Source organism: Thunnus maccoyii, chromosome 2, assembly GCF_910596095.1.
Source record: "Thunnus maccoyii chromosome 2, fThuMac1.1, whole genome shotgun sequence".
Lineage (NCBI taxonomy): Eukaryota > Metazoa > Chordata > Actinopteri > Scombriformes > Scombridae > Thunnus > Thunnus maccoyii.
The window spans coordinates 33,636,967-33,663,457 of NC_056534.1; the positions used below are offsets into that span (position 1 = coordinate 33,636,967).

Here is a 26,491-nt window from a genome sequence, read left to right on the forward strand (position 1 = left end):
TAGAATATGTTCCTCAAATGTCATTGGACACCGGCTTTTTATTTACATAAATTTGGGCGGGACATCTGGCATCTGGCCCATCTTTGGATTTTGATTGGTTCTGCGTTACGATTTCTCAGCTGCTGATTGGCCAGACTTGTAATAGAAGTAACATAGGAGGGGCTTAATCAAAGATGATTTCCGCTACATGTTAGTTGACAGTCAGTGACGTTTGACGGGAGTCCATCAGCTCAGGTAAATGCCCTGATTTAATAACCTTAACTATCATATAATGGCATGTTTTCAGTATGATATGTTTTTATCTCTAAGTCGTGTGATTTACCGGAAGTTTTTCTTCAGCCCTGGTGAGTAAACCAGTGGTGAAAACAAGCGCTAACCGTTCAAGTGTGTCAATAACGGTAGCGCTCAGTCAGAATGCCCTGTGGAGGTCAAAGAGGGATACAATAAGCATCAAATGCCGTTTTCGTTTCTATATCTAAGCTAGTTTGGAGTTGTTTTGCTTATGATGACCTCAGCAGACTGCCATCAGCAGCATCGACAGCTAGCTAACATTTTCCAGTGACAATGTTAGCCACTAGATTGCGTTATAGATGGGACAGTAAGCCAGGTACCGTATGCCCTGAATGCTGGAAAGATGTCAGCTAGATTTAGCTAATTTGAACCCCGCGGATTTCAACAAGACAACTGATAATACCACCTTTAACGGCTGGTGTTACTCCAAGAGGAAATCACTTATTGTACACTCTGAATAAACAACCAGGCCTATATCCACAGCGCTACAGTCACCTATAGGCTTCATGTGACTAGCCACCGGCACAACACTGCGTCAAAATACCGCCTGCTGGTGTGAATTGTCTTAATTAATATCGTGCAACTATAAACTGTCAGATAATTTAGTCTTCTGATGGAAAACATCCCTCTTTTGGTGTTGTGTGAAACGGTTCCCCGCCAGCTTGGTGTGTTTACAACATAACTAAACAGTCCTGGCAGTAAGGCAACACCTCTGTGGGTGCAAATTATGCAAAACTATTTTGGCTGTAGGGAAATATGAGCTTATGTCGTCCTCTTGATTTCACCTTGGTTAGTACGTTACTGAGGTGAGGGTTGTTGTATATGGGCTTTATGTTTATTTCCTTCCTTCCTAGCTTTCATTTGCTCAAACCTCAAGACCAGACAGAAACGTAAACGCCACATGTTTGGCTAGACTTCTGCGGTCAAAGGTGACACACCCGTTCGTGTCTTGGTGTTGTGTATCAGGGCTTACAAGATTGTGTTGAGAGCAGTATAGCCAACTGCAAAATTTTCCACTGTGGTTGTCTTCTCTTACTGTTAAATCATTGAAATATGTATGTGGTGCAGAGTCACAGCATTTCTCAACATGTATCATCGTGTTCAAACAAATTATACAGCCCGTTAGCTCTACAAGCTTGTCATCGGGAATCTCATGGCCCTGAGTGTTTATCGTGTTGGTTGAAAACAGACATAGTTGTGTGTTAGTAGTCGGCCCAGGTCTGCCTCTGGACAGTGGAGTCAACACTAGCTTCATTGTTCATAGAGAACAATGGGAGTAGGCTTGTGTGGAGGGAGGCACTGCTAGGAGGCTAGAGGTTGGCTACTATCTTATCATCTCTAGGGGATGGCAGGCCTGTGCTTCTCTTATTGTGGTATTACCACATACCAGGCTATGTAGAGACAAAAAGAGACAGACTGGAGCAAAGTGTTATGTGTGGCAAGTTTTTTGGAAGCAACTTTCTCATCCGGAGTGAGAGTTTTGTCACAGAGGTTGCTGAACCAGAGACAGATTATGAAATGTTTAAAATCCACATGCCAGGCTCAACGTTTGAACAGGCAGTTTTCAGAATAGAAATAGAATGGGACTGTAAATTACGGCTGGCTACTAGCCAAAAAATAATGCATGAATAATCTAACTGCAGCCAAAGGTTGCTAGAGATTTGCAAGTGTTGATTTCCAACTATGAAAAATTGACAGACATATAGCAGGTCAGGTGAAGGCGTCAAACAAAAATTTCCATGAGTTGACTTCTTCAACCTTATGCATTCAGGATTATGAGATCACTTACATTTAAATTTCCATTCATAATATCTGTTAAAAAGGAAACCCCCCTTATTACATATGAATAAATATAGACACAGGAGAATTAAGCCACATGATGTAGTTTTAATAGACATATCTTTTACTTTAAAAATGAATGCTACAGATTTGAGAGATCATGGCCTTCCGTCTCTCGCCGTAGCATCCTGTTCTGTGGTTTGTTTGATTCATAGGGTTACTCTATGTAACATGACACCCACCCTCAGTCTGTCACTGACTGAATTTCATCTATACAGCAGTTCACCCACACTCTCCCATCCACTAATGATGTTATTGATTAAACAGGAAATACATTAGCCCAAAGATGCAGCTGATGCCTGCCTGTGCTGTCACTTCGTATGAAGTGGAGACAATATCGGGTCTTCGCATGTATTATAAGCAGAAATGTCCTACAAATTAAAAATCAGCACAAAACATAGTCGTTATTATTTGTAAACAAACCTCAATTAGTTGATGAATCATTAGACAGAAAAATACTGTCTATTTTCGTAATTGATAAATAATTTCCGTCAAGCAATAATTATGAAAAAAATGCTGATTTGCTGCTTTTCTCAGTTTTATATCATTGTAAGTTGAATATCTTTGGATTTTGGACTTCCTGGTCGAACAAAACGAGACATTAAAAGATGCTTGAAAGTTGTGATGGGCATTGTTTTACTATTTCTTGATCTTTCATAAATTAAGCTATGAATCAAAAAAATAATAGGCAAATTAATCAATATTGAAAATAATGAAAGTTGCAGCCTACCCCCAGATTATAATAAATAAGTAAACAAAAAGTTTAGTTGGAATTACTAGTTGATAAAAGTGGAGTAATTCTCAGTCAATTGCATCACAATCTATTTTTGGATCAAATGGTAATCAATTATTTGTTCCTTTTCGTCTATTAATATTTACATACATTCAAACATCCTTTAGATGAATACTTACAACACAGAATAAGAGGCCTATTTGTAGTCTATCCTATGGCTATGGTAATGTCTTTTCTGTAATGATCTTAAAGTTTTGGCAACTAGCCATGAGACGCTTGCTTGCTTGTTTACAGGCTTCATTATGCTGTCATGCTAGTGCAGGAGCCTACTTTGTATGCCCTCAGCAAGCATAGAGTGTCTGGTGTTGGCCAGCTTGTTCTCCCTCCAGTCTCACTTTCTGCTGGACTTGTCAGAGTGGGAAATCGGTGGACCCCAGCTAAGCTAGCATAGCTGTTTATTTGTCCATAGACACTGAATGAAGCTTGTTGTCCCAGCTACAGCACAAACGTCCATGTCAGCTGAATCAGTCTGTTCTGGCAGATGTGGGCAGGGAGATGGTATTTAGCAGGCCTGGATGAACTTTAGGAATTATTGCTTCAGTGACCACCAGCAGAGGACTCTGGTTATACTGGGCTACTTGCAGTAAATGTCTATGACTGTATGACTATTTTAAAGGGAAACACAGAAATTGACATGCTTGCACATTAATAATTACCAAAGAAATTGCATAGAAAAAAATATGCACATATACATTTAATTTAAAAAAAAATCTGCTTGAATTCTTTTAATTATATTTTGTTTCCTTAAATGTCCCGTCTTAATCCCCAATAGAAGAGGCAGCAATTTATTAGGAAGTGTAAGAAGATCATACCATCGGGAGGGGAATGGAGAGGGATGGATAAAAAGAGGGGAAAGGTTACCATCTGGATAGGTTTTTATCTGTCTGTGTGTGTGACAGAGACAAAAGCCTGGGCCAGTGTCCTCTTCTGTAGGATGCAGTAATTTGATCCTTCTCTGATTCTAGCACTCGGTTAAAGCGATTTTGAAGGAGAGATTAAGTATAGTCAGACAGTCATGAGTACAAACAGTCTAGTCAGGGACTCTCAAAACCTTTGCCTGAGGCATAACAGTTTCATTTTCATATTCTCTGTCTCTTTTAACCATATTTGGTGGTTTCTCACACTGGATTTGCAATAGTCTGGAGCAGTTAATTGTTTTTGTGTGTACTGTGTTTTCTCTATATTCATTCTGCAAATTATGAGCACTGCTGCTAACATTTCACACGATCATTAATATCAGTGGGCTACTAATGATTTTCATTTGCACACTGTGCAAACATGATAACAACCTAGTTACCGTGGAAATGTTTTAAGTTGTCGTCTTCCTCTCCTCATTCTAACTAACTAACCCCCCCCCCAGCCCAAAGCTGTCAACCTAATGGGAACACTGGTGTATATGTACAATACGTCAATAGCAACAATGCAGTGAAAATAGTGGTAATTTCGTAGGTTCCCCTTTGATTGGGTATGCATGTCTGTTTTTGTTTCCAGTGGCCGTTGATGGACCATCCCTATGAAGAAACAGGCTTACAATGGGACAGAGTACCTCGGAACAAGAGGTCCAAGGAGACAACCCTGAGGTTGGTTTTGTGAAGTTCCAAAATCAAACTCCAACACAGCAAAGTAGTATTTAAATTCTTTAGTGAGCTTATTGAACTTCAGTGGTACCACAGCTACCGCAGCCATCTCCGGGCTCTAATACTCCTGTGCGGTTTTTCCAAGTAGGTCTTGTCCATACACATGTGCTGACTGGGCTTGACTTGGTTTGACTCGGTGCATCAGCCCAGCACGGCAGGGATTTGCATTTCCATTACAACAAGGTTTGTCTTGAGTAGTGGGTAGTATACAGCGAGTAGTAGACATCATGGCTGTGACAAGTGCGTTGGCAACTTTGATTAGTTCTAGTTGACTGGCAGTGTCATAGCCAAGTAACCTGCCATTACTTCCATGTAGCACATTTGTGAATTGTGACCTCGATTCCACAAGCGAGGTGAGTTTTATAATGGCAGGCAGTGGGGTGCGTGAACCATTCGGTGCATGGTGAGCGCATTTGGTGAGTGAGGGCTTATATCTCAATCTCTGACAAGTTGTTTCACCAATAACAGGGTCCCCCCCCCCCCTATTTAACTCAAATGCCTTTCTCTTACGGGCCGCCACCTTTGTTGAAAATTCTGGCAAGTGATATTGACGGAACGAAAAAGGCGGAACTGCGAGGGCAGTTCAGCACCCGGACAGCGCACACATGCTAGAGTTATCTTGTAGTTCATCTGCAAAAAAGGCAGCAGTTGCAAGCATGTTTAGATTTAATGAGTAAATAATTACCTCTGCGAGACCAACGTGAAGAAAAATGAAAAATTGTTGGATGTTACGAGACAGAGTGAACTCAACAGCCACACATTTCTCCGTTTAGCTTCGTCAGGTTAGGCTAACCCATGGTTGCTAACTTTGGAGCTAACATCCTTTACTTTTCAATCATTTTGGGAAACAACAGCCATGACTTTTCTTGGTCTTGACAAGCTGCAGCATTTATTAACTGACATGCTGTAACCTGTACTGTATTTACTGCCAGACTGACAACTTACTGCTAAACATTTCCTCTGCTCTGCTTGCATTCACCTTCACTTTTCTGCCGCTCGCTCTTTCCCACTCGCTACGCACACATATTACCCACTGCCCTATTCCTTAAGGGAACTGCCAGAATCTTAAAAAATACTGTAATACAAACTTTTGGTCATATCACGCAGCACTGCGCTGTAACCACTTCTTCCAACGGACAGATAAGTTCTGATCTTCATTGATATCAAAAGCAGGGAACGATGGCAATGCAGCAGTTCTGTTTGTGGAAAAAAGGCTGAAGGATGAATCCTTGTTGCCAGTGTAAAGTTCCACAATCAAACTCCAACACAGCAAAGTAGTATTTAAATTCTTTAATGATCTTATTGAACAGTGGTACATGTTTCTCTCTCGGCTAACGCAGCCTACAACACAGAAACATCACATGCATTATAAGCCATAAACATAGCCTTAAAGCCATAAACGTATAGTGTGGATGTCACTGTAAATCTATATGAAGGCCCAGTCAAGCAAAAAAAACCAAACAGAAAACAGGTACAGGTTTGTTCACTGTATTTATTTGCAAAAACAGACATGGAGTCAAGATATAAAATCTAGATATAGAAGTACTAGAGATGCAACCTTGGAACAACAGGAATGGCAGAGCCATTTGTACTGACAAATTGCAAATCAGACCCCGCAGTAGGTGTTTATCATCCTTTTTAAATAAATAATGCCAGCTTTTGGCAAACAGAAAGAGAAAAATCTTCTCACAAATTAAAAAAAAAGCTAATCTGTGAGCCGTCAAAGTGGCTCGACACATATTAAAGCACTATGACATGCCAGCAAAAAACACAGAAAGTACCTTTATAATAGCCAATAAGCCATTTCCTCTTTTTTTACATGCTAGTGTAATTTGGCAACACAGAACACTATCAGCTCATTATAACAAATCAACGCTCTTATCTGTGTTCAGTGCCAAACTCAACGTGACTTTTTCTCAACATTGGTTTGTGGTTGGTAAACTCTTCTTTCCCAACTGAACTAACAATTACAACAGCCAGTTTCACGTAGGCATCACCTTTAGACTGATAATTACACATATTTCCAAACCTTATTGTGCCAACTTAGCCTCCAGCTAAATGATATTTCTGTTTGTGCGTGCTGCCTACGCACACGCCATCTGTCAACTCACTGTCAATGTCTCCATTGTCCAGCTTAGGCATTTTACTGCCAAATAACCTTTAGCTCCTCACACTCTAATCAATAACCACTGATAACAGACATGTACTCTCGTTGGCCGTTAGCCTGAACACTAAATACCTATTACTCTTGTTCTTATTATACTGTATCTGATGACTAGCCAAACACACACACACACACACACACACACACACACACACAGGATAAAACAAACAAGCCGCAGAATCTTTCCACTCCCTGCACTGACAGTCTAGTTTTAATGAGTAAAGAAATGCTGGTTTGATGTTACTGAGCTGAAGTGATAAAAGTCTCTTCAATCAAGCCAAACGGAAAAAACTACTCTGCTTTCTATGAGTAGGGTCCTTTATTATTTTCCTCTGTTTAGCCATTTGTTTTTGAAGGGCAGTCCAGCTCCATCAGTTTAAATGATATCTTGCTGTGAGCCTTGGCTTCGTCTGAATGTAGAGAAGATTCATCCTCTTCATCCATCTGTGACTGACATGATTATAGCCATACCACACAGAAGTGGAAGTCAGTTATGACAAGGTCATACTAGATTTTTTTTTTATGCCTATTCCATGCTTGACTCAACTGCCCAGACCACTAGAAAAGTGTCAGGCATTTGAGGAGCTCTGGGTCTGATATTTAGAACAGGGTAACCTGCAGTGTAACATGGAGACTGGTCTTTCCTGGGGACGCCAGACCAGTCGGAGCTTGACATGTTTTCTTTCTGAACATCTTTAATTATTTATTTACAGGCTCAGTCTGCATCTGCTAACATTACAAATGTATTAAATTGAGCATTATCTGCATTCTTTGGATGTATTGTAGCAAAACAAACAAGCCACAGGAATCAATCTCAGTCTGTTAATAAGGAAGAGAGAATGCGATACAAGAGAGGATGATCACCAGAATTACTTTTTTTAATAAAGTAAAGTAAAGGACCGGGAGGGCACATGTAAGGGCACAAGCGTGGAGAAGGTCAGATAAGATGCTACATCTTTCCCTGGCACCGATAGCCAGACATTCCTGCCTCCGGGGCAAATCCCTTATTCCCACATTCCATTACACTTCAGTGGAATTGAAGCCTTCAGGCCCAGCCTCACACAGCGTTTCAGTCTGAATAAAAGAGGTAGCAGCACACGGGTAAACCAGTACATATACGTGAAGTTTGGGTTGTTTGTTTGGATAAATGATTTCTCTGTATTTCTCTGTTACATTAGGACGGGTTTAATAACATCAAGACATTTGTGGAGGAGGAACTACAGACAAGCATGGTGAGTGTGTGTGATGAGGATCCATCGAGACATTTTCTCAATGCCTTCATTTCAGCTGCTGATGGGTCGCCCCATAGGAAGTTGTATTACTACAATACATGTTTCACCATGGTTAAAGACAGAAAGTAAGGCAATAAAATTTAGCTTGATAATATTTAGAAAGCACAAGCAAGTAGATGAAATAATGAGATCTCTCTATATAAAGCAAAGAATCTCTATGTATGTATGTATGTATGTATGTATGTATGTATGTTTGTCCTTTGCATATCTCGAGAACCGTTTATCCAGTCTACTTCATACCTGGCAGGTGGATTGCTAGGGAAATGGGCAAGTGCCACGTCGATGTGCGAAGTTGTTTAGATGAGCAGTTCTCGAGAAATATGTAAAAATACCACATAAATAACATTTATTTGCTTCTTCTTCTGCACGTGGATTTAGTGAGCGGATATACGGACAGTGCCACTCTGCCATTGCAACCCACATTGTGGTCAGAGATGGGATTACACCCGTAGTGATAAGAACTACCATAGAGAATGAATGGAAAAAGTTTAGAGAGTTAAGCTCTATTCCCGTTCCTCTCATGTGGGAACTTCGTATCTATGTGCGAGACATAGTGCAGGATGTCTGAGGCACATTTTGAACGGGCACTGCACTAGTACATTAAACTAAATATAATTTTAGTGCTGCAGCCTGTACTTGTCAGTAGAGTTTGTCATTATGCAACCTTTGACCCTGTACACACATTAACCTTCTTCTTCTCTTGTTCTTCTTTTCTCTGTAGATGGTCGGGATGGTGATTGGTGCTGGAATCGCCATAGTCCTCATCGCCATCCTCATCTTCTTCATCTTGCGGAGGATCCAGCTTCGAAGTCAGTAATTGCTGAGATGCATTTCTCACCGTGCAGTGATAGCATGTCATGATAGCTAACTTCTATGTATTCCTGTGCTAATTTTCAAATTTGTCGTTCCTCATATTTCACAGACCTCGAAGCCCAGGAGGCTCCCAAATACCGCTTTCGCAAGAGGGACAAAGTCATGTTCTATGGGCGAAAGATCATGCGTAAAGTGAGTGTCTGACTGACAGGAAACAATAATACTTTAACAGTCAGTATGGTAGTTGTCATGAGTCACACGTCATTCCTCTTGCTTTCCTATCTAATAAGTAATGCAAGGCGTCATATTAAGTGAATTGTTTCCCGACAGGTCTCTCAGTCTACCTCTTCCCTGGTGGGTACATCCTCTTCCTCTCGGCCACGCCTGAAAAAGAAGCAGAAGATGCTCAACATTGCCAAAAAGTACATCAGAAAGCTCACCCTCACCAACCATAACACTTATGTTATGACCAGTTCAGTTTGTGGTTTCCATCCCTTTCCCTTTCTCCTCACCCCACTGTCTTCCTGTCTCTCTCCTGTGCAGGATCCTGCGCTTTAAGAAGGAGGTGCCCACCCTGCAGGCCAAGGAGCCCCCTCCCTCAGTGCTGGAGGCAGACCTCACAGAGTTTGATGTGGCCAACTCTCACCTCCCCTCTGAGGTGCTCTACATGCTTAAAAATGTCCGGTAGGTTGGTCTTCCTCCTCATGCCTTTGTAATTGTGTTATTATGTAATTATGTAGAGCACAGTGTTCAAAAGGCCCGAACATGTCTGTGCATTATAGTTAAATTTGCATGAGTAATATGTGACTCCTAAAACATGAGTGTTGCTCCTTCAGGCATGCCTTTTTAGATGTGTGTGTTGTTAGGAGGTTGGCTGGAAAAATGTGCTCATAAAGTGTGCTCAGAATAGCATTCCACGCAACTTAACACAGATTGTAAATAAGCCTCATGTTCCTGAATGTATAAACCCAGCCAGGTTTGTTTACACCTGTTTTGCATGCGTGTATACAAACCTCCTAACCACCTAACCTCTGTTGTCTTTCGCTGCAGTGTGCTGGGTCACTTTGAGAAGCCCCTCTTCCTGGAGCTGTGCAAACACATGGTGTTTCTGCAGTTCCAACAAGGGGAATACGTCTTCAGGCCGGGCCAGCCTGACAGCAGCATCTACGTGGTTCAGGATGGAAAACTAGAATTGTGCCTTACTGGAACAGTATGCAAACTCTTGAAGCACTGTTTTTGTCTTTAAGGATTATATGATGTAATGTGTGTTGTGGTAAAAACTTAGTGCAGACCACATAAAAGCAAGTAAATCTACTAAGGGGCTTAACCATGGGAGTTCTGGCTTTAACAGCTCATTAGTATTTATTAACATTTGACTCAGATGATCTCATTAGCAAACTAGGGGAATATGGCTGTTGACGGTTGCTTACTTAATGACAAACACAGCCAGGTCAGGGGCATTTAACAAGTCTTACATGGGTTATTTGTCTTGATAGAGATTTCAGTTCAGGCTGTATCTGCAGTATGTCTGTGAAACTGTGTGGCTACTGAAGTAGAACTTTTCTGATCCTTGGTATGTACACTGATGCTCACTCCTGTGTTCTAGGATGGCAAAGAAAATGTGGTAAAGGAGGTTTACCCAGGAGACAGCGTCCACAGCCTCCTCAGCATCCTGGATGTCATCACAGTAGGTTTCCTGATACTTCTTGGCACACACACACCAGGGCTGCCAACACATTCACCATGAGACTTAGGCAATTTCCACTTTTCACACACTATCATGCCACAAGTCTATTTACTCACACAGTGAAAAACAAATTCATAACTGATAACATTGCAGTGTGAAAAGAAGACACTGACAGCGCACAGACAGATAAGACAGAGCAGCACAGCGCAACAGCAGCGAGTTATTCAGACCATTAGGGGGAAAGCGAGAAATATACACAAATCTATTATATTGTAATTTACTCTCATGCATGCTGGTCAGAGTAATCTCCGTGAGCATGCAGGCAGGAGTGAGAGTGAGTTACTATGGTTACAGGGACGCTCTGTGTTGCTGTCACTTTGAAACTTTCTTGCGATTCCCAATAATAAAACATTGTTTAACCAAGTTTAATGATCCAAATCATGTTGTGATGTGCTGTAAGGCTATTTCATTTATATAAATTGTTTTTCCTTGTTTGATCTTGCAACCTACTACCAGTTTTTATGAATATAATTTCAAATATGAAATAGCCATTCTTCTAATTATCATTTCCTGTCCTGATCCACCCAATTATTCACTGTTCTTGATGCATTCTCTTTTCATAGCACCCTCAACCTAACTAATCTAGACTAGTGCAGGTGGCTGTTTCATGGCTTAATCCAAGAGGTTAGGTGGTGTAGAAATGCAGGAAAATGTTTTAAATGTGGACCCCCAGAACCCCCATCAATTATGTATCTTTCCAAGTTTGCTGCCAGATTTTAAAACAACCATGCACCCATGGATGCAGTTATACCATTACTCCTATTAGATAGACCTGAGAGACTAAAGTGGGGAGTGTTGGATGATGGGAGCAATGGAGTGTATATCAGAAATGCTACCCATTAAACACAAATTAGCAAAAAGAAAAAGAAAAGAAGGTATTGGTTCATAAGGCCAGAGAAAGGTCGAGTGGGTCAATTTACCAGGAATGATGCTCATTTCATTATGAACACAAATAACTACTACTAATATACACCCCCAACCCCACCCCACCTGCATACACACACAAACCTGCACACACAAAGGTGCTGTGTCACTCCTATAAGCACACATACAAATAACTCACAACCCTCTTAAATGAGAAATAGCAGTTGGGCTCCATCCGCCTCAGATTCCTTCCCCTTACATCAATCACTCTCACCAACTGACTTAACAGAGCTTCTCCACTGGCACACACATGACTTATCCATTTATCTTTACTGTAGTTGTAATTCAATGAAAATACTTTATGACTTCAAAGTACACCTGAAATAAAGAGGGTTCAACCACCCTCTTACTTTGAAGATTTTATAAACAGATTTAGAAAATGTGAAAATGATCTGAAGTTTGTGGTTTTATGCGTTTAGGGCCACCAGAAGCCTTACAGAACGGTGTCAGCACGGGCTGCAGAGGTTTCCACTGTTCTCCGTTTACCTGTAGAGGCCTTCCTGTCTATATTTGAGAAGTACCCTGAGAGCCTGGTGCGGGTAGTACAGGTGTGTGTCAAATACTGTTGATTCTATTTTGTTGTATCTATTTTCCAATAAGTATTCTAGTATTTAACAGGTGAAGAATGATTCTAACATACATATATTTATTGGTCCGGTTTCCATCTATTGTACTGTCAGCTGTAAATATATGCACTCATAAAACAGAAGTGTTTCTGATAAAGACATCTGTCAGTTTGCGCAAGATATGACAAATGACTCACTTCCTGTTGTATCTGTTCAGATTATCATGGTTCGTCTCCAAAGAGTAACAGTCCTAGCCCTGCACAACTATCTGGGGCTCACAAATGAGCTCTTCAGCCATGTAAGTTTATACACACACACACACACACACACAAAGTACCATGCTGACATCTGATGGTGATGTGGTTTGGCATTTCTTGAAGAATTCTGCATCATTAGCTCAGTGCACAGACTGTTTTTATTATGACTCGAGTCACCTACTGCTCATTTTGCATCTCTTTTTCATCCCCCCCCATATATATCATACAACATACGCCTTGCACTCGTCCTATAGGAAATGCAGCCCTCACGTCTGCCACCGCCGTCTCCCCACCCAACTCGTACCAGTCCCATCCGCCACGGCAAGCGCTTTGGCAGTCTGACAGTGCCTGAGGAGCATCGGGAAGCTGCCATTAAGGGTGAAGCTACAGGTAGGGACAGAAAACTAGAAAAACTCAAATATGATGATAGAATATGGTTTCTAATTATTTTTTATATTTGATTTAAAATGACTGTGGAAGACTGTGAAATACAGCTAAAGTCACTCTGAGAAGTTGAGAAAATGAATCTTATTGGTTTCCATTAAATTTTGTAAATATCTTGTCCATTTTCCTCCAGTGCAAGTTTTGTGTTAGGTTGGCCGTTTAATGCGACACATTTGATTTATTTACAGGAGGAGAACAAGGGAAGGATGCAGCAACAGTGCCAACTCTTAGCAGGACCATCTCCATGCCTGTGGATATTGCTGGTGAGGGACTTCCCTCCTGTTTTGGAGAGATAATGTTTTCCTAGTGTTCTTTCTTTACCAATAAACTGGATCCGAGTACTCAAATGTCAAAGCTGTAAAAATGTGTCGATGAAACCACAAATTGGTTTAGCAGTTGAACCCCATCTGATGTCATACACGTCCCTAACCTTTGGGAATGTTCACACCAGTCATATTTAAAGTGTTTTAAGCTGTGGACCCTTTTTAGTTTGCTTCTTTTTGACATGTATGAACAACTATTTCCAAACTCGATTGACACAAGTGAATATCACTGCAGCTGCTTGAAACGACAGTGCGGTTAGATAGACTGACAAAGCTTCCTCAACCATTTGCTGATAACAGCATGTTAACACAGAGCGGTTTATGGCTATGAAGACACAGCAGCTAAGTCGTGCTTGTATGCAAAAATGCAAAAAGCTTTCTCATTGTTGTTCATTCGTAGCTGCGGTCACCACCATCCAAATATACGATATCTGATCATTTCTGACTTTATTGTTTTTCTTGTAGATTTATCCTCTTGATTTTGTTTCTTTTAAGTGAAAACTTGTGTATCCAACATATATCCTTGGGTAGATTTTATGGTTGATTTTGAGAACATGGCTCCTGTATTGGTTTGACCTAACCACAGCAGAATGTTTATTAAAGAATGAAAGACAACTATCTGAATTTTGTCTGTGCAGGTATACAGAAAGGTCTGAGATCAGACTTTGACATGGCATATGAAAGGGGACGGATCTCTGTTTCTGCAGAGGATGGCAACACTCCTCCCACCTATAGTCGGGTCAGTACACTGCAAACTCTTCATATAAATGAGATAAGGTTGACTATATTGTTTCCCTGACATAAAACTGGGTAATTGCACAACTACAGTGGAGTTGGTTTGAGAACAAAAACTAAAAGTTCACCACAGGGCATACATAACCACAAAGTATATAAAATACCTAGAAATATTTCAAATTAAGTGTCTGAGGCTAATAAAATGTTGTGGTTTTTTGTCAATAAATTGTTACTAGAATTATAATGTTCTGTGGACAAGCAGGAACAAAAAGCACATCTTGATGCCTTCCAGTTTTTGTCCGTAGCTCTTCAATTTCGAAAATGTAAATGTGATGTTCATTGTACAGTATCTCAATCTCAATAATAATTCACACATAATAATTTGAGGCTCATCAAACATCTTCTCGTACATCATTCCAGTCTATATCTCAGGACCAGCGGGAGAGGAAGGTGACAGTAGACGAGGTTCCCTCAGGGATCTACCTGTATCCAGAGGAAGAGCCGGGAGTGGACAACATTTTCTCACCCATATCCAGTCGATCCAGTGCTTCTCTGTTTGAGGAAGCTCAGAAAGAGGTTCTCAAGCTCATGAGGATTGAGGTTTGTGTCTGTTATGTTAAGAGTGTTGTGGTTTCACATGACACCCAGGCAGTATGCTGCAGACACTATTAAAAACAGTATCGCAGATCGACAGAGAAATAATGCACTTTGATGTTAAACATTCCCCAGTTCCACCCATTTCTGAGGATTTACTTTTTTTCTTTGTCTTATGTGATAATAAGAATTTAAAAAAATATATTTAGAATTTTTTTTGGACTGTTGGTCTAATAAATCAGGGAATTTGAAGATATCACATTATCTGAAGATAATCTGCAGATAAATCGATAACAAAGAGAATCGTTAGTTGCAACTCTAAAAAAAACTTCTACATCATCATCATCAAGCACAACGCTATCATGTGCTTTCCAAAAATCAAAGACAAGCTCTTTGTAGAATTTTCTAGTGTTTACATTTAGAAAAATAAAAGATGTCATTTTTTTGGCTCAAGCTAACTGATGCAAATAAAAACGGGGTCTAAATATTCAGTTAGTGCAGCGTTCTCCCAGTCACGCTAGATACTGTCAGACCAAATTTCCGTGGATTGAGAAATAATAATAGCCTCATCACATTATTATTTTTTCTGCATGAATGAGCACATTGTCATAAATCGCCCCTAGAGCATCTGCTTACAGATTATGATGTTGAAAGGAGGTCAGTTAGTAGACCCCCTCTGGATGAGCTGCACCCTCTCTATAGAAGAGAGGAGGGAGGACTTCAGTGTCAACCTACAGTTTCTTAAACTGCTTTTCCAGCATGTTGGATGAACTTAAACTTACACTTCAAAATCCAGAAAAAAAAACAATGATGACAAGCTAAAGTTCAGCTGAACCAGATGCTAGTAACTATGACATATTGCATTCATTATTTAGAAAATCCAGAGATGATACAGAAGTTTGTTTACAAAAATTAAACACTCATCACTTAGATGCTACCTTTATGTAGACTGAATCCTAATAATGATTTTAGTCTAAATGCAGCAGGGAGTTGTACATGTGCATTCGATGCAATATGCAGTAAACCCTCTTTGTGTGCCTCGGAGTAGACGTTGCTACAGTTAATCTTTGGAAACCATATGTTTGTGTTACTAGCAGGTCAAAGCAGGACAGATGAAATAAACGTCTGGAGTTTGACTTTCATCCAAAGCTGAACCGAGGAGAAATAAAACATTTCAACCACATTGTTCCTCTACTTCACCGTACTGTCTTAATACTGCTTGACATGCTCTTTGTCTTTCTTCTCTTGTCCAGGACCCCACCTTGTTAAATGGGAGAGTGACTCTGCACCATGCAAAAGCTGGAGCCGTCTTGGCCAGACAGGGAGACCAGGTACTTATCACAGTGGACCCTTTTTTGATAACTTGCCTGAGGAAAAAAAAGCAATATAGGAAATGAATCACACCAACTAAAATGTAATACATCAAATAATACAACAAGGTTATTTTTATCCTCCCTTGTTTCTGCTTTTTCTATCTTTTCCTCTTTTCACTTTCAAAGGATGTTAGTCTGCACTTTGTCCTGTCTGGTTGCCTGCACGTCTACCAGCGGATGATCAATAAACAAGATGCTGTTTGCTTGTTTGTCACCCACCCGGGGGAGATGGTGGGCCAGCTCGCTGTGCTGACCGGAGAGCCCCTCATCTTCACCATCAAGGCCATCCGAGACTGCACTTACCTCAAGATCTCAAAGTCAGATTTTTACGAGTGAGTCTCCTCTCCTAAGTTTGAACATTACTTTGCAAAAATGTGTAAAGATTAAGTTGGTTTGACAGTTAATTCTAGAGCAGGCATAAAACTGTTTATTAATTTTGATAAACACTCCTAATAAAGCACCATTGACCAGTTATACCTCCTAAAATTCTTACACGCTCACCCAAAGCACATAAAAGCCTTGGAATAAACCATAATTTCCAGAATCTTCCAGTTTTACTTCACCTTAAAGCTTATTTAGGAGCAGTACAATTCAGCACTTCTAATGCTTATGGCTTTGTGCTTCCCCCTGCAGGATCATGAGGGAGCAACCTAGTGTGGTGCTGAGTGCGGCCCACACAGTGGCCATCCGTATGTCTCCTTTTGTCAGACAGATGGACTTTGCTATTGACTGGATGGCTGTGGAAGCTGGCAGAGCCCTCTACAGGTATTCTACTCCTGCTCATAGTCGGCTTCTTTGTGCAAACTGAACTTTGTCATCATTCACTCAAGCATTTACAGTTTATTTGTAATATATAATACAACATCTGTGGGGTTTTTTTTTCTCTTCTCATCTACAGACAGGATGACCAGTCAGACTGCACCTACATTGTCCTGAACGGACGTCTGCGTTCAGTCATCCGCAAGGCAAACGGCAAAAAAGAACTAGTAGGGGAATACGGCAGAGGAGACCTCATCGGAGTGGTGAGAGAACGAGGCTTTTTCCCCTCACAGTCACAGTCTCATTCTGATGGTGGTTAAAAGAAAACTCCGCTATCAAATTGAAATGTGGAACTGAAACCTTTAGAAAGTTTTGCGCAATTATGACAAAAACGACAAACCCAATAATGTCGCTTGAAATGTTGATCACAGTTGTTTTTACGCACAATATTTTTTAATACCCTGTTGATCAGATATAGATCTTCATCAGGCACAACCATCATTATATATACATGTCTCAAAGCAATAATAGGAATCCACTCTTAAAGGCCATTGGTGACAACCCAGTTATTTACACCTGTGCTTTTCCTATTGTGACATTTAAAAATATCCTTAGAAAGAGTCCAGGAATGATCAGCTACAGGCAACGACAACTGGAAGGCAAAGTTATGTAAATGACAAAAAAATAAAGTAGAATAAAATGAAATAAAAATTATTTAAAGAAAAAGAAAAACAATCATTATTATCTTCTTGCTAGCATTACTTTTTTGAGGTCTGAATCAGGCCTTTGAGACCTCAAAAGTTGAATGTATCTAACAGTGTCCTGCTATTTGCTTTAAGGTGGAGGCCTTGACCAAACAGCCAAGAGCCACCACTGTCCACGCTGTGAGAGACACAGAGCTGGTCAAACTGCCCGAGGGAACGCTCAACAACATCAAAAGACGATATCCACAGGTCAATAACTTCACCTTGAGTACTGTTGAAACTTTTGAAAATCCAGTCAGGTTGTGGTCGTACGTACTGATGCTTGATGTCTGTGTTTAGGTGGTGACGAGGTTGATCCACTTGTTAGGCCAGAAAATTCTTGGGAACCTGCAGCAGGGTCGCGGACCGTTCTCAGGTAAGGTGATGATGATGATGAGGACTGTAAAAGCAGAAATGGTTGTAATCAGAATCAAGGTTTTGGCCTAGTATGCCGACACATACAAGGAACTTGACTCAAGAACCATGAAAACAACAAATTTAATAAAAACACAAAACATACTAAACCCGCATTAGGCAAGAATTTATCCTCCTTTCACTCTCTGTGATCTTGCCTTTCAGGTTCAGCCCTGAGTCTGCCCGGTATGACAGCCAGTGCCGACGTAACCAACCCCGCCAGCAACCTCTCCACAGTGGCTGTGCTGCCTGTATGTGATGAGGTGCCGATCAATGCGTTCAACCTGGAACTCAGCCATGCCCTCAGTGCCATCGGTGGGCACTTTTTTTTCTCTTGAACTGCTGGATTTCTATTTAGTTGCAGTATTTTTTTGATGTTCATACATTTTTATCCCTTCTCTGACATTTAGGGCCCACTCTGCTATTAACCAGTGACATAATCAGAGAGCGACTGGGTGCTTCTGCTTTGGACAGGTTAGTTTGACAGTCAGAGACAGGAAATCTCATCCCAAAAGTCTCTTAACAGTAAACTTTTCTCATGATCTCCCACATTCTTTTTTCTCTTTTTAAGTATGTCTGTATTCATCACTGTCATTTCCTTTCTCTATGTCTCCCGTTCGTTCTTCCTGTCATCAAAGCCTCTTTATCTTGCATTTCTGTGGTTACTTTCCATTACTTTATCACCCTCTCGTTCACTTACTGTGTCTGTTTTAGTGTATGGAAACACTCCTCCATATCATCATTCCTTCTTTTCCCCTCTATTCACCAGTATCCATGAGTACCGTCTGTCCGGCTGGCTGGCCCAGCAGGAGGACATCAATCGGATTGTCCTTTACCAGACTGACAACAGCATGACCCCGTGGACTCAGCGCTGCATCCGCCAGGCGGATTGCATCCTCATTGTCGGCCTGGGGGACCAGGAGCCTGCCTTGGGAGAGGTATGTGTGTGTGTCTTGGGAGAGGAAAGGTGGAAGGGCAAGAGATTAAGAAAAAAAACAAGCCTTTCAAATACAAATACAGTACATTTACTCTCTCTGTCTCTCTCTTTGCCTCCAGTTGGAACAGATGTTGGAGAACACAGCTGTTCGGGCTCTGAAGCAGCTGATCCTTCTACACAAAGAGGACGGTCCAGGCCCCTCCAGGACAGTCGAGTGGCTCAACATGCGTAGCTGGTGCTCCGGGCATCTTCACCTCAAGTGTCCCCGCAGGGTCTTTTCCAGACGCAGCCCCAGCAAACTGGTACAATAATTTTTTTGTTAGTATATTGCATTTAAATCATAGTGTACTATAGTTTTTTTGAGATCTTAGGCTGTGTTATAACATCGGTCTTGTATTGCTGAATGTTAATGTGAAGCTGATGCTTTTACTGTGTTTTCATGAGTATTTTCTGTGTGTGTGTGTGTGCGCAGAGGGAGGTATATGAAAAGGTGTTTGAGAAAACGGCAGACAGGCACAGTGATTTCTCTCGGCTGGCCCGAGTCCTGACAGGAAACAGCATCGCTCTGGTGCTGGGAGGAGGTGGAGCAAGGTGAGCAGAGTCTGCCAGTGAGATCTGAGCCCTAACTAGCTGTACACACATGTAGCAAACAGCTTCTTTCTTATAATTCTTACAGTTTTGAAATAGAGTATTGGCAATGCTGTCTAAACACCTGACATGAATATTATGTAATGTCTCAGCAGCCATAAACTCCCCCTTCAGATTACCATTGTGTAAGGTAATGCAGGGAAGGATTTCTAGTGTAAAAATACACCTTTCTCTTCATTGAGATTCAGGAAGTTGAGCTGTAATAGAAGAATGTGTTAATTTACTCTATTTTGAACTAATTTTCAACTCAATCACTTGTACTGTTTTGCAAAAACTAAATTTGGATGTTGGGAATGAACACTTGTATACCACAGGAACATTTCAAGTCATTATTTTACCACTCAGTACCGTGTACAGCAGGACACAGGTGAAGTCATTTCATGAACTTGCTGGGTGTTTTCCCTCCTGCAGAGGCTGCTCTCATGTGGGTGTAATCAAAGCTATGGAGGAAGCAGGGATTCCTATTGACATAGTGGGTGGGACCTCGATCGGCTCATTCATCGGCGCGCTGTACGCTGAGGAGAGGAGCGCTGTTAGAACCAAACAGAGAGCCAGAGAGTGGTCAAAGGTCAGTACACGTTATCCATTAATCAGTCATTTCTTTAATATCATGTTGAGATGACATTTTTTAACTTTGATCATGAAAGAAAAACGTGTAATTCACTCAATTTAACATCTTTCAGTCGATCAGAAAATGAATGCTTAGTAACAGCTAAGATACAGATAGTTGCTGAGGAATAGACACATGTCTGATTTTTATATTTTTTTGTCGTTTAATAGGCAATGAATTCGGTATTTAAAACAGTCCTGGACCTGACTTATCCCATCACCTCCATGTTCTCCGGATCAGCCTTCAACACCAGCATCTACAAAGTGTTTCAGGACAAGCAAGCTGAGGTGAGCAGTTTCTGCACAAACTCATCTTTCCAAAGAATTGATTTACTGTACCACTGCAGTAAAAGGGGGGGGGGAAAAGTAAATAATTGCAAAATGAATAATAAGGTTTATGACGGTGATATAACCATTGTGTCCCCAGGACCTGTGGCTGCCGTACTTCAACGTCACCACTGACATCACAGCTTCAGCCATGCGTGTTCATCAGGATGGTAAGTGACAGCTGAACTGACTGCAGGGGGAACCGACCCTCGCTATCCAATGACTGTTTTAATAGAAATGCAAAGTATTCCTTTTTTAAAGCTTTAGAAAACACTTTTTATGAAAATGATTTAGTAGCTGTAGGTGAGGCCACATAAATGCAAACACACACACACACGGCATGAATACTTTACTGCTAAAATGTTTTTTTAATACATTTTTCTGACATTTAACACAACTCAATCCAATAATAATATTCTGAATGACAGAGAACTAATGTGTGAAATTGGCATCGTCATCAATTCATGTTTCAAAAGGAATTAAACAGAGTAATGCTTGCAGCAGTCAGTCAGAAGTAAAACGGCACACTGACTTATATATCGGCATGTTGCTACACTCAGTCAACTTCAGAAGTGACTTCAGGCAGTATAATATTTCCTTCCTACAACATATCTATAAATATTGTATTAGCAGGCACAACCTGAGGCAATACATAGCTATAAAAATGTAACTGGAGTATGCATCGTCTAGAGCGACTGGACCGCATGCTTTCAGATTTATGGTTTCAGGTGGAATACTCCAAACTAAATTGAAGTCGGTGTGCTCTCAAAGTAACGTGGACGACGGGCACTTTGAGCAAACGCCAGTATGCTCGCTAAGGCTCGAGGTGTGTGTTCATTTAATAACGTCCACGCCAGCCGGAGGACCTTGCACGACTCAGTGGGAATAGACAAAGAACGTATTAGAAGGAGTAAAACTTCACTGTTATAGCTCAAAAAGGCTCAGAGAACGTCCCACGTGACATTTATTGATGAGTTGCAAGCGAGGATACTTTAGTGACTGGTGAAGAGGAGTGAAAAAAGTATATAAGTGGCTGACCTGCACGCACTGCATCTCTCCTCTTTGGTTGCAAACGCGCTTTTTTTTTCCCTATAAGAACATGCCGGTTTCAATCCAGTTTGGAGTATGCTGCAACCAAGAGTTTATAAGAATATTTCACAGAATATAGACCATATAAAACACTGTGTAGATGTTTCTGTGCTTGTGTCTGTATTTGCTGATATAATGGCAAATGTGCTCTGTTTGACTTGCATAAAAAAAAATGCACCATCACTAACATTAGCTGAAGTAGATGCCTGAGATGAACCCCCCCTTCCCCCTTTCCCCCGCCCCTCCACCCCGCAAATCCAGTGTGCCATTTTCTATGCAATGTAAAATCAGCGTAATGCTACCTTCACAGTATTGTACGTCAAATTAAGACATTGCCAGTTTCATTATAAAGGCAATATTTTGAATTATGATAACTCTAAGGCTGAGTGCTGGATTTAAGGGGTTTGTGGGTTTGCAGGTTGAGTCCTGCAGGAAAGTATCGAATGCTTCTGTTCGCATCTTGGCATGTGTATAAACCGCTGGAGCAAAGCCTTTTCCTTTCTTAGTCTCATTGTTCCCATCATCTACCTCTTTTACTTTTACTTTCTGTTTCATTTCTTTTCTTCCTTTCTTTTTCTTTCTTTTATTCTTTCTGTCTTCCTTTTGCCATCTTTCTGCATCTATATTTTTTTAATTTTCTTTCCTCTCCTCCTATTCTTTCTATTTAATACCTTTTCATATGCTAAATCAATCAAGCTGTAGCCTTTTTCATATTTTTTTTTTCCCCATCACATTTCTATCTATAACTCCCAGATCGTGCCCTAAATAAACCCCTTTACGTCAGGTCTTTCTGCACATAGAGAGACATCACAGAGCCGCCCATCTATAGGTGACGCAGTAGGCTAAATAACTTGTGTAGCTGCTGACCCCAAAAACACTTCCCATGTCCATGTCAACATGTAGGATCCAGAACACTCCACCTTGCCTCTCTACTTCCCTTCCTCGCTCCTTTTTAATAACATCCCATGTTGCTTCCTTCACTCCTTCACCTCCATTCTGTGCTTTCTGTAGTTTTACTTGCGTGTCTTTGTCAAACATTGCTAGTGTGGTGCTATTCTGAGTAATGTCATATTGGCACTGAAAAGGAAAGACTTGTTCTGCACTATTTTTTTTTATTGGTGTACAGGTACACAGTGTCATAAGTTTGCATTAAATCTTTTATCCAGTGAGAAAGACGACCAAGATCTGAAACTAGACACAGCAACTCTTTCCTGTAAAAGCTTAGTCCAGTTTCCCTTGCAGTTTCCTCCTTATTCTACAGTTTGGAGAATTTAGTTCAAGGCCCAACAGTACTTCTTGAAGTGATGGGCTACCTCTCTCTCTCTCCCTCCCTCCCTCTCTCTCTCTCCTCTGTCTCTCTTTCTCTCTCTTTGCTCGTCTTCCTCTCGCCTTGCTTGTTGAACCAGTCATCTAACAACGCTAATACTGTTTTTTTTTTAATATGCTTAATGAAAACATCAAACAAACCTAGCATCACTGTCTCTAGGTAACAAGCTAATGACATATATCTGTCGTCATCCATTCAAGATAGTGTATATGTTGTCATTAATGTCATAGGCTGGTTGTATTCAGTATTTTGGTATCTTGTATGTCATTGTTTTGAATTAAGATGTTCACGCTTCCGTATTTAGCCTTGAATAGTTCAATTTGATTGGCTTTAGATTGGTCTTAGAGTGTGCTTTTATATGAAATTGGCTTGATATTAGAATTTGTTAAGTTTTGTTGAAACTGTAGGCTGAAGCTCGTAGTTTTGTTGAGATTGTGTTCCCCTCTTCTCTCTGTCCTGCTCCTGGCAGCTTCTCGCATTCTTCTTCTCCTCTATGTCGCTGGCATCTCTTTCTCTCTATTTCTTTCTCTATCTCTCTCTCTACTTTTCTCTTTTTTTTTTTTCAGCATTCATCTCTCTCTCTGTACTCTCTTTGTCCTTCTCGCTATATATTTAAATCTGTGACGTGGAGTCCGGCCCATATTTGATGTGTTCCTCCTTCTCCATCTCAATTTCCCGGCAGGTTGCGTCTGGCGCTATGTTAGAGCCAGCGCCTCCTACACCCCCTATTTACCTCCCCTCTGCGACCCCAAGGATGGCCACTTGCTTGTGGATGGTTGCTATGTTAACAATGTCCCAGGTCAGATTTTAAACGCCCGCTCACCAAAACCTCCTCTCTCATCCCTAAGTCGACAACCAGTCACTCGGCTACCCTCCTCCTCCTTCTTGTCCTCTACCTCCCAGTTCTCACACGTAACTAACCCACCATGACCAGTTGGACATTGGGAGCCCATGGTTTGGAAGGAAAGACTAAATCAAAAATATGTCTTTTGGATTGATCCAATCGGTTTATTATCCAGTAGTACATCTCGTTCCCTCCAATTTCAAGATTTTCGTTTCACACACACACACACTTTTTCCAGTTTGCTTGGTGCCACCTCTTAATATAACCGCTGATCCTCACTTTCTTATTGGATTTTAGGTTTTACTCATGCATGTCCAAACATCTATGGGTCACAGAGAGATGCATGTTGGTCTGGCTTCTTCTGGCCCCCCTATATTTACTAAAAAAAAAAAAAAAAATCTCCCTTATCCTTTTTATCTCCATGGATTTTGCTCGTAAACACTGATGTCTTCATGCACCACTTTTCTTGCTTATTTCAATATATTTTTTTTTACAAAAGTGCACTTACTAACTTGCAGGTAGCTCTGCGAGGCTCATGTGAATCAGACAGGTCAGTTCGCCTTTTAGCCGGATTTTTCATTTCGACACTCAAGGCACAGACAAGAAACAGTACCATATGTTTAGATTAAAGGGAAGCTGATAGTTTTGAATGTGACACTCTGCAGTACTCTCCCGCCTCACTGGATATTGTGCAGCTCTCCACCATGTCAGCATCGCATCTGTCTGTCATTTTGGATCATTGTGCGTTTCGGTAGACCTAAATGTGTCTGTCCTGTGGACTGAACTGCAGCCTGTTCCCCTTGTTTCCCATGGGGACCCTTCTTGGGGGAATTTCTTCTGTTTCATTTCAATCATCTTCACCAACAGGAACATGTTTGGTTTCTTCCACACTGCACCTGTCTTCTCCCCTGGCTTTGCTTGCTTCTATGTGCATGCCAGCGTTGGACACAGTGAGCCAATCTATATATTTCTCATAAATATATATTGATGGCATGTGTTACCTTTTTTTTTTTATTTCTTTTGTAATTATTTGGGAATATGTGTTCTGGATCCTGCTGTTGCCCACTGTAGCCCCTTTACAAACTGAAAAAGACCCTTTTGTTTAGAATAAGAGATGATAGCTCTGTAAGGAAACAGAAAGTGGTAGATGGTTAAGTATTTCCCTGAAAAATAGTATTTCAGTGAGACAGTTCTCCTCACAGACTTCACATATACTCCACGCACAGTTGCACCCCTTGCTTTTCTCTGCGGTGCTCCTTATCCTTCCAACCCATGCAACACCCGGCCTGCTCCTGCCCCCTGCTGGCACTGAGCTGTACTGAGGCACTGGGCAGGCTGGTTGCTCCCTGCCATGTTCACGGTGAGACATCTCCAAATTTGTCACAACATCTTCTCCTTCTCTGACATGTTGACATTATTGTAGGTCCACAACAACATTTTCTACCACTAAAGCTCAGTTTATAATGATTAGTTTCAACTTCAGTGTATAGTATCTGTGGATTTGGCACAAATTTGGGAAAGGAGCTAATTCATACAACAACATGCAACAAAGAAAGCGCTGCTGTTGGGACATAGTTTGGAGATTCAAACAGCCTTGGCACTCTGTGATGGTTGCCATTTACTTTTTTACCTTATGCACAAGTCACACAGGATCTGTGTGCAAGGTAATGAGGTTTGCAGTGGTGTACAACAGAGTCTAAAGGTGGGCAGAACCGCCGTCCTAGCATCTGCAGGGATCGGCTACCTTCCTTCAGCCGATCTCTGTCTGGTGTTGAGATTGCGGTCTGCGTCGACACTAACCTGAAACGTATAGCAAACGTTATTGAGATGTTATCCCCCCTTCCTCCTCCCTCCTCCCTCCTTCCGTCCCTGGTGTGCCAGGCTCTCTGTGGCGCTATGTGCGTGCGAGCATGACCCTCTCGGGGTACCTGCCGCCTCTCTGCGACCCCAAAGATGGCAACTTGCTCATGGACGGTGGCTACATCAACAACCTGCCAGGCAAGTAGAGGTGGTGTCCCTCCACAGTGTCCACCAAACTCCTATCCCCCAGAGGAGGGCGGAAAGTGGAGTGAGGGATGGGGATGCTAATTAGGGGAGGGGGCTTTGATCAAGCTAGCAATGTTTACATGATGGGTAAGTATATAGCTGTGGGCTTGTTTTTAATACTGGTGGAGGGAAGTCCAGTGTGCTGAGATTTCCCCATCTGGATATGGAGACGAATCAGACCATTACTGATTCGGTCTGATCAATGCATCTGGTGAGACAAATTGAGTCTTAAGCAACTCAGAGAGCAAATTACCTTCATCAGACCCTAAATATTCAGTTTTTTATGAGATGGGGAAAAATCAGCATTTAGAATTGGATATTTTAAAGTGATTCTAAATGAAGACAAGGGTTCACTTTGTCACTGTGATATAAAAATAAACAGATTGAACTAAGAAATACCACATTGGATCGGGGAACGTGGTATTTGTCAGTCCAACAACCTGGTGTCAGAAACGTGTAGACGTAAAAATCAGAGGAGGAGTTTGCATTGGTATCAAATTTGAATTTGACATTTTTTTTTACAACTGAGCTTTGGGTAAATTCCAGCTGAGATTTAAAAGCTTTCGGGATGGAAAAATAAATGATTTCTCATCAATCTTTTACTGACAAGACACCAGTTTGCTTTGAGATTGGGATCTGGTTCCCCTCATGTAGAAATGAACATTTTCTGTAGGGCTGAGCGATTCAATAGTATCATTTATCGGCTTTCAGCACAGTCATATCATAATGATATGAGCTTATCGTGCTTTCTTTCTTCAAATACACATGTGAGTAGTTTAACAGTGAAACACAGTTCTGCTTTGAACTTCAGTTAATTTTCTATTTGCAATATCCTAATCAATATTGTGGTAATGATTTCAACAGTGTCGCCCAGCCCTGCCTTTCTGTTTAGCTTAATTTTAAAAGGAGTATTTGCTTCATTTCAACCAGAGGAAAGATAAGTGGAGTCTGTTTTA

The 26,491-nt window shown here is 41.1% G+C and overlaps 1 protein-coding gene across 2 annotated transcripts in view; it reads left to right on the plus strand.

Moving 5' to 3' along the window:
• The first annotated feature begins 161 nt into the window (after positions 1–161).
• The window catches only part of pnpla6 (patatin-like phospholipase domain containing 6), a 31,990-nt gene continuing 5,660 nt past the window's right edge, over positions 162–26,491 (plus strand). Inside the window, exons 1-30 of one of the 2 annotated variants that reach the window (XM_042432085.1) lie at positions 162–234; positions 4,415–4,503; positions 7,903–7,956; positions 8,738–8,825; positions 8,939–9,021; positions 9,160–9,251; positions 9,373–9,513; positions 9,880–10,039; positions 10,436–10,516; positions 11,920–12,048; positions 12,284–12,364; positions 12,578–12,713; positions 12,956–13,030; positions 13,729–13,829; positions 14,246–14,425; positions 15,673–15,750; positions 15,919–16,124; positions 16,426–16,557; positions 16,691–16,814; positions 17,391–17,504; positions 17,595–17,670; positions 17,874–18,023; positions 18,119–18,182; positions 18,478–18,646; positions 18,765–18,947; positions 19,118–19,236; positions 19,705–19,861; positions 20,074–20,190; positions 20,330–20,399; positions 25,371–25,487. In XM_042432085.1, the coding sequence (XP_042288019.1) occupies positions 4,456–4,503; positions 7,903–7,956; positions 8,738–8,825; positions 8,939–9,021; positions 9,160–9,251; positions 9,373–9,513; positions 9,880–10,039; positions 10,436–10,516; positions 11,920–12,048; positions 12,284–12,364; positions 12,578–12,713; positions 12,956–13,030; positions 13,729–13,829; positions 14,246–14,425; positions 15,673–15,750; positions 15,919–16,124; positions 16,426–16,557; positions 16,691–16,814; positions 17,391–17,504; positions 17,595–17,670; positions 17,874–18,023; positions 18,119–18,182; positions 18,478–18,646; positions 18,765–18,947; positions 19,118–19,236; positions 19,705–19,861; positions 20,074–20,190; positions 20,330–20,399; positions 25,371–25,487 (3,325 nt within the window). In that variant the 5' untranslated portion in view covers positions 162–234; positions 4,415–4,455. Of the gene's footprint in view, positions 235–4,414; positions 4,504–7,902; positions 7,957–8,737; positions 8,826–8,938; positions 9,022–9,159; positions 9,252–9,372; positions 9,514–9,879; positions 10,040–10,435; positions 10,517–11,919; positions 12,049–12,283; positions 12,365–12,577; positions 12,714–12,955; positions 13,031–13,728; positions 13,830–14,245; positions 14,426–15,672; positions 15,751–15,918; positions 16,125–16,425; positions 16,558–16,690; positions 16,815–17,390; positions 17,505–17,594; positions 17,671–17,873; positions 18,024–18,118; positions 18,183–18,477; positions 18,647–18,764; positions 18,948–19,117; positions 19,237–19,704; positions 19,862–20,073; positions 20,191–20,329; positions 20,400–23,327; positions 25,488–26,491 lie in introns of those variants that run through there. The other variant, XM_042432094.1, reaches the window with a different exon arrangement.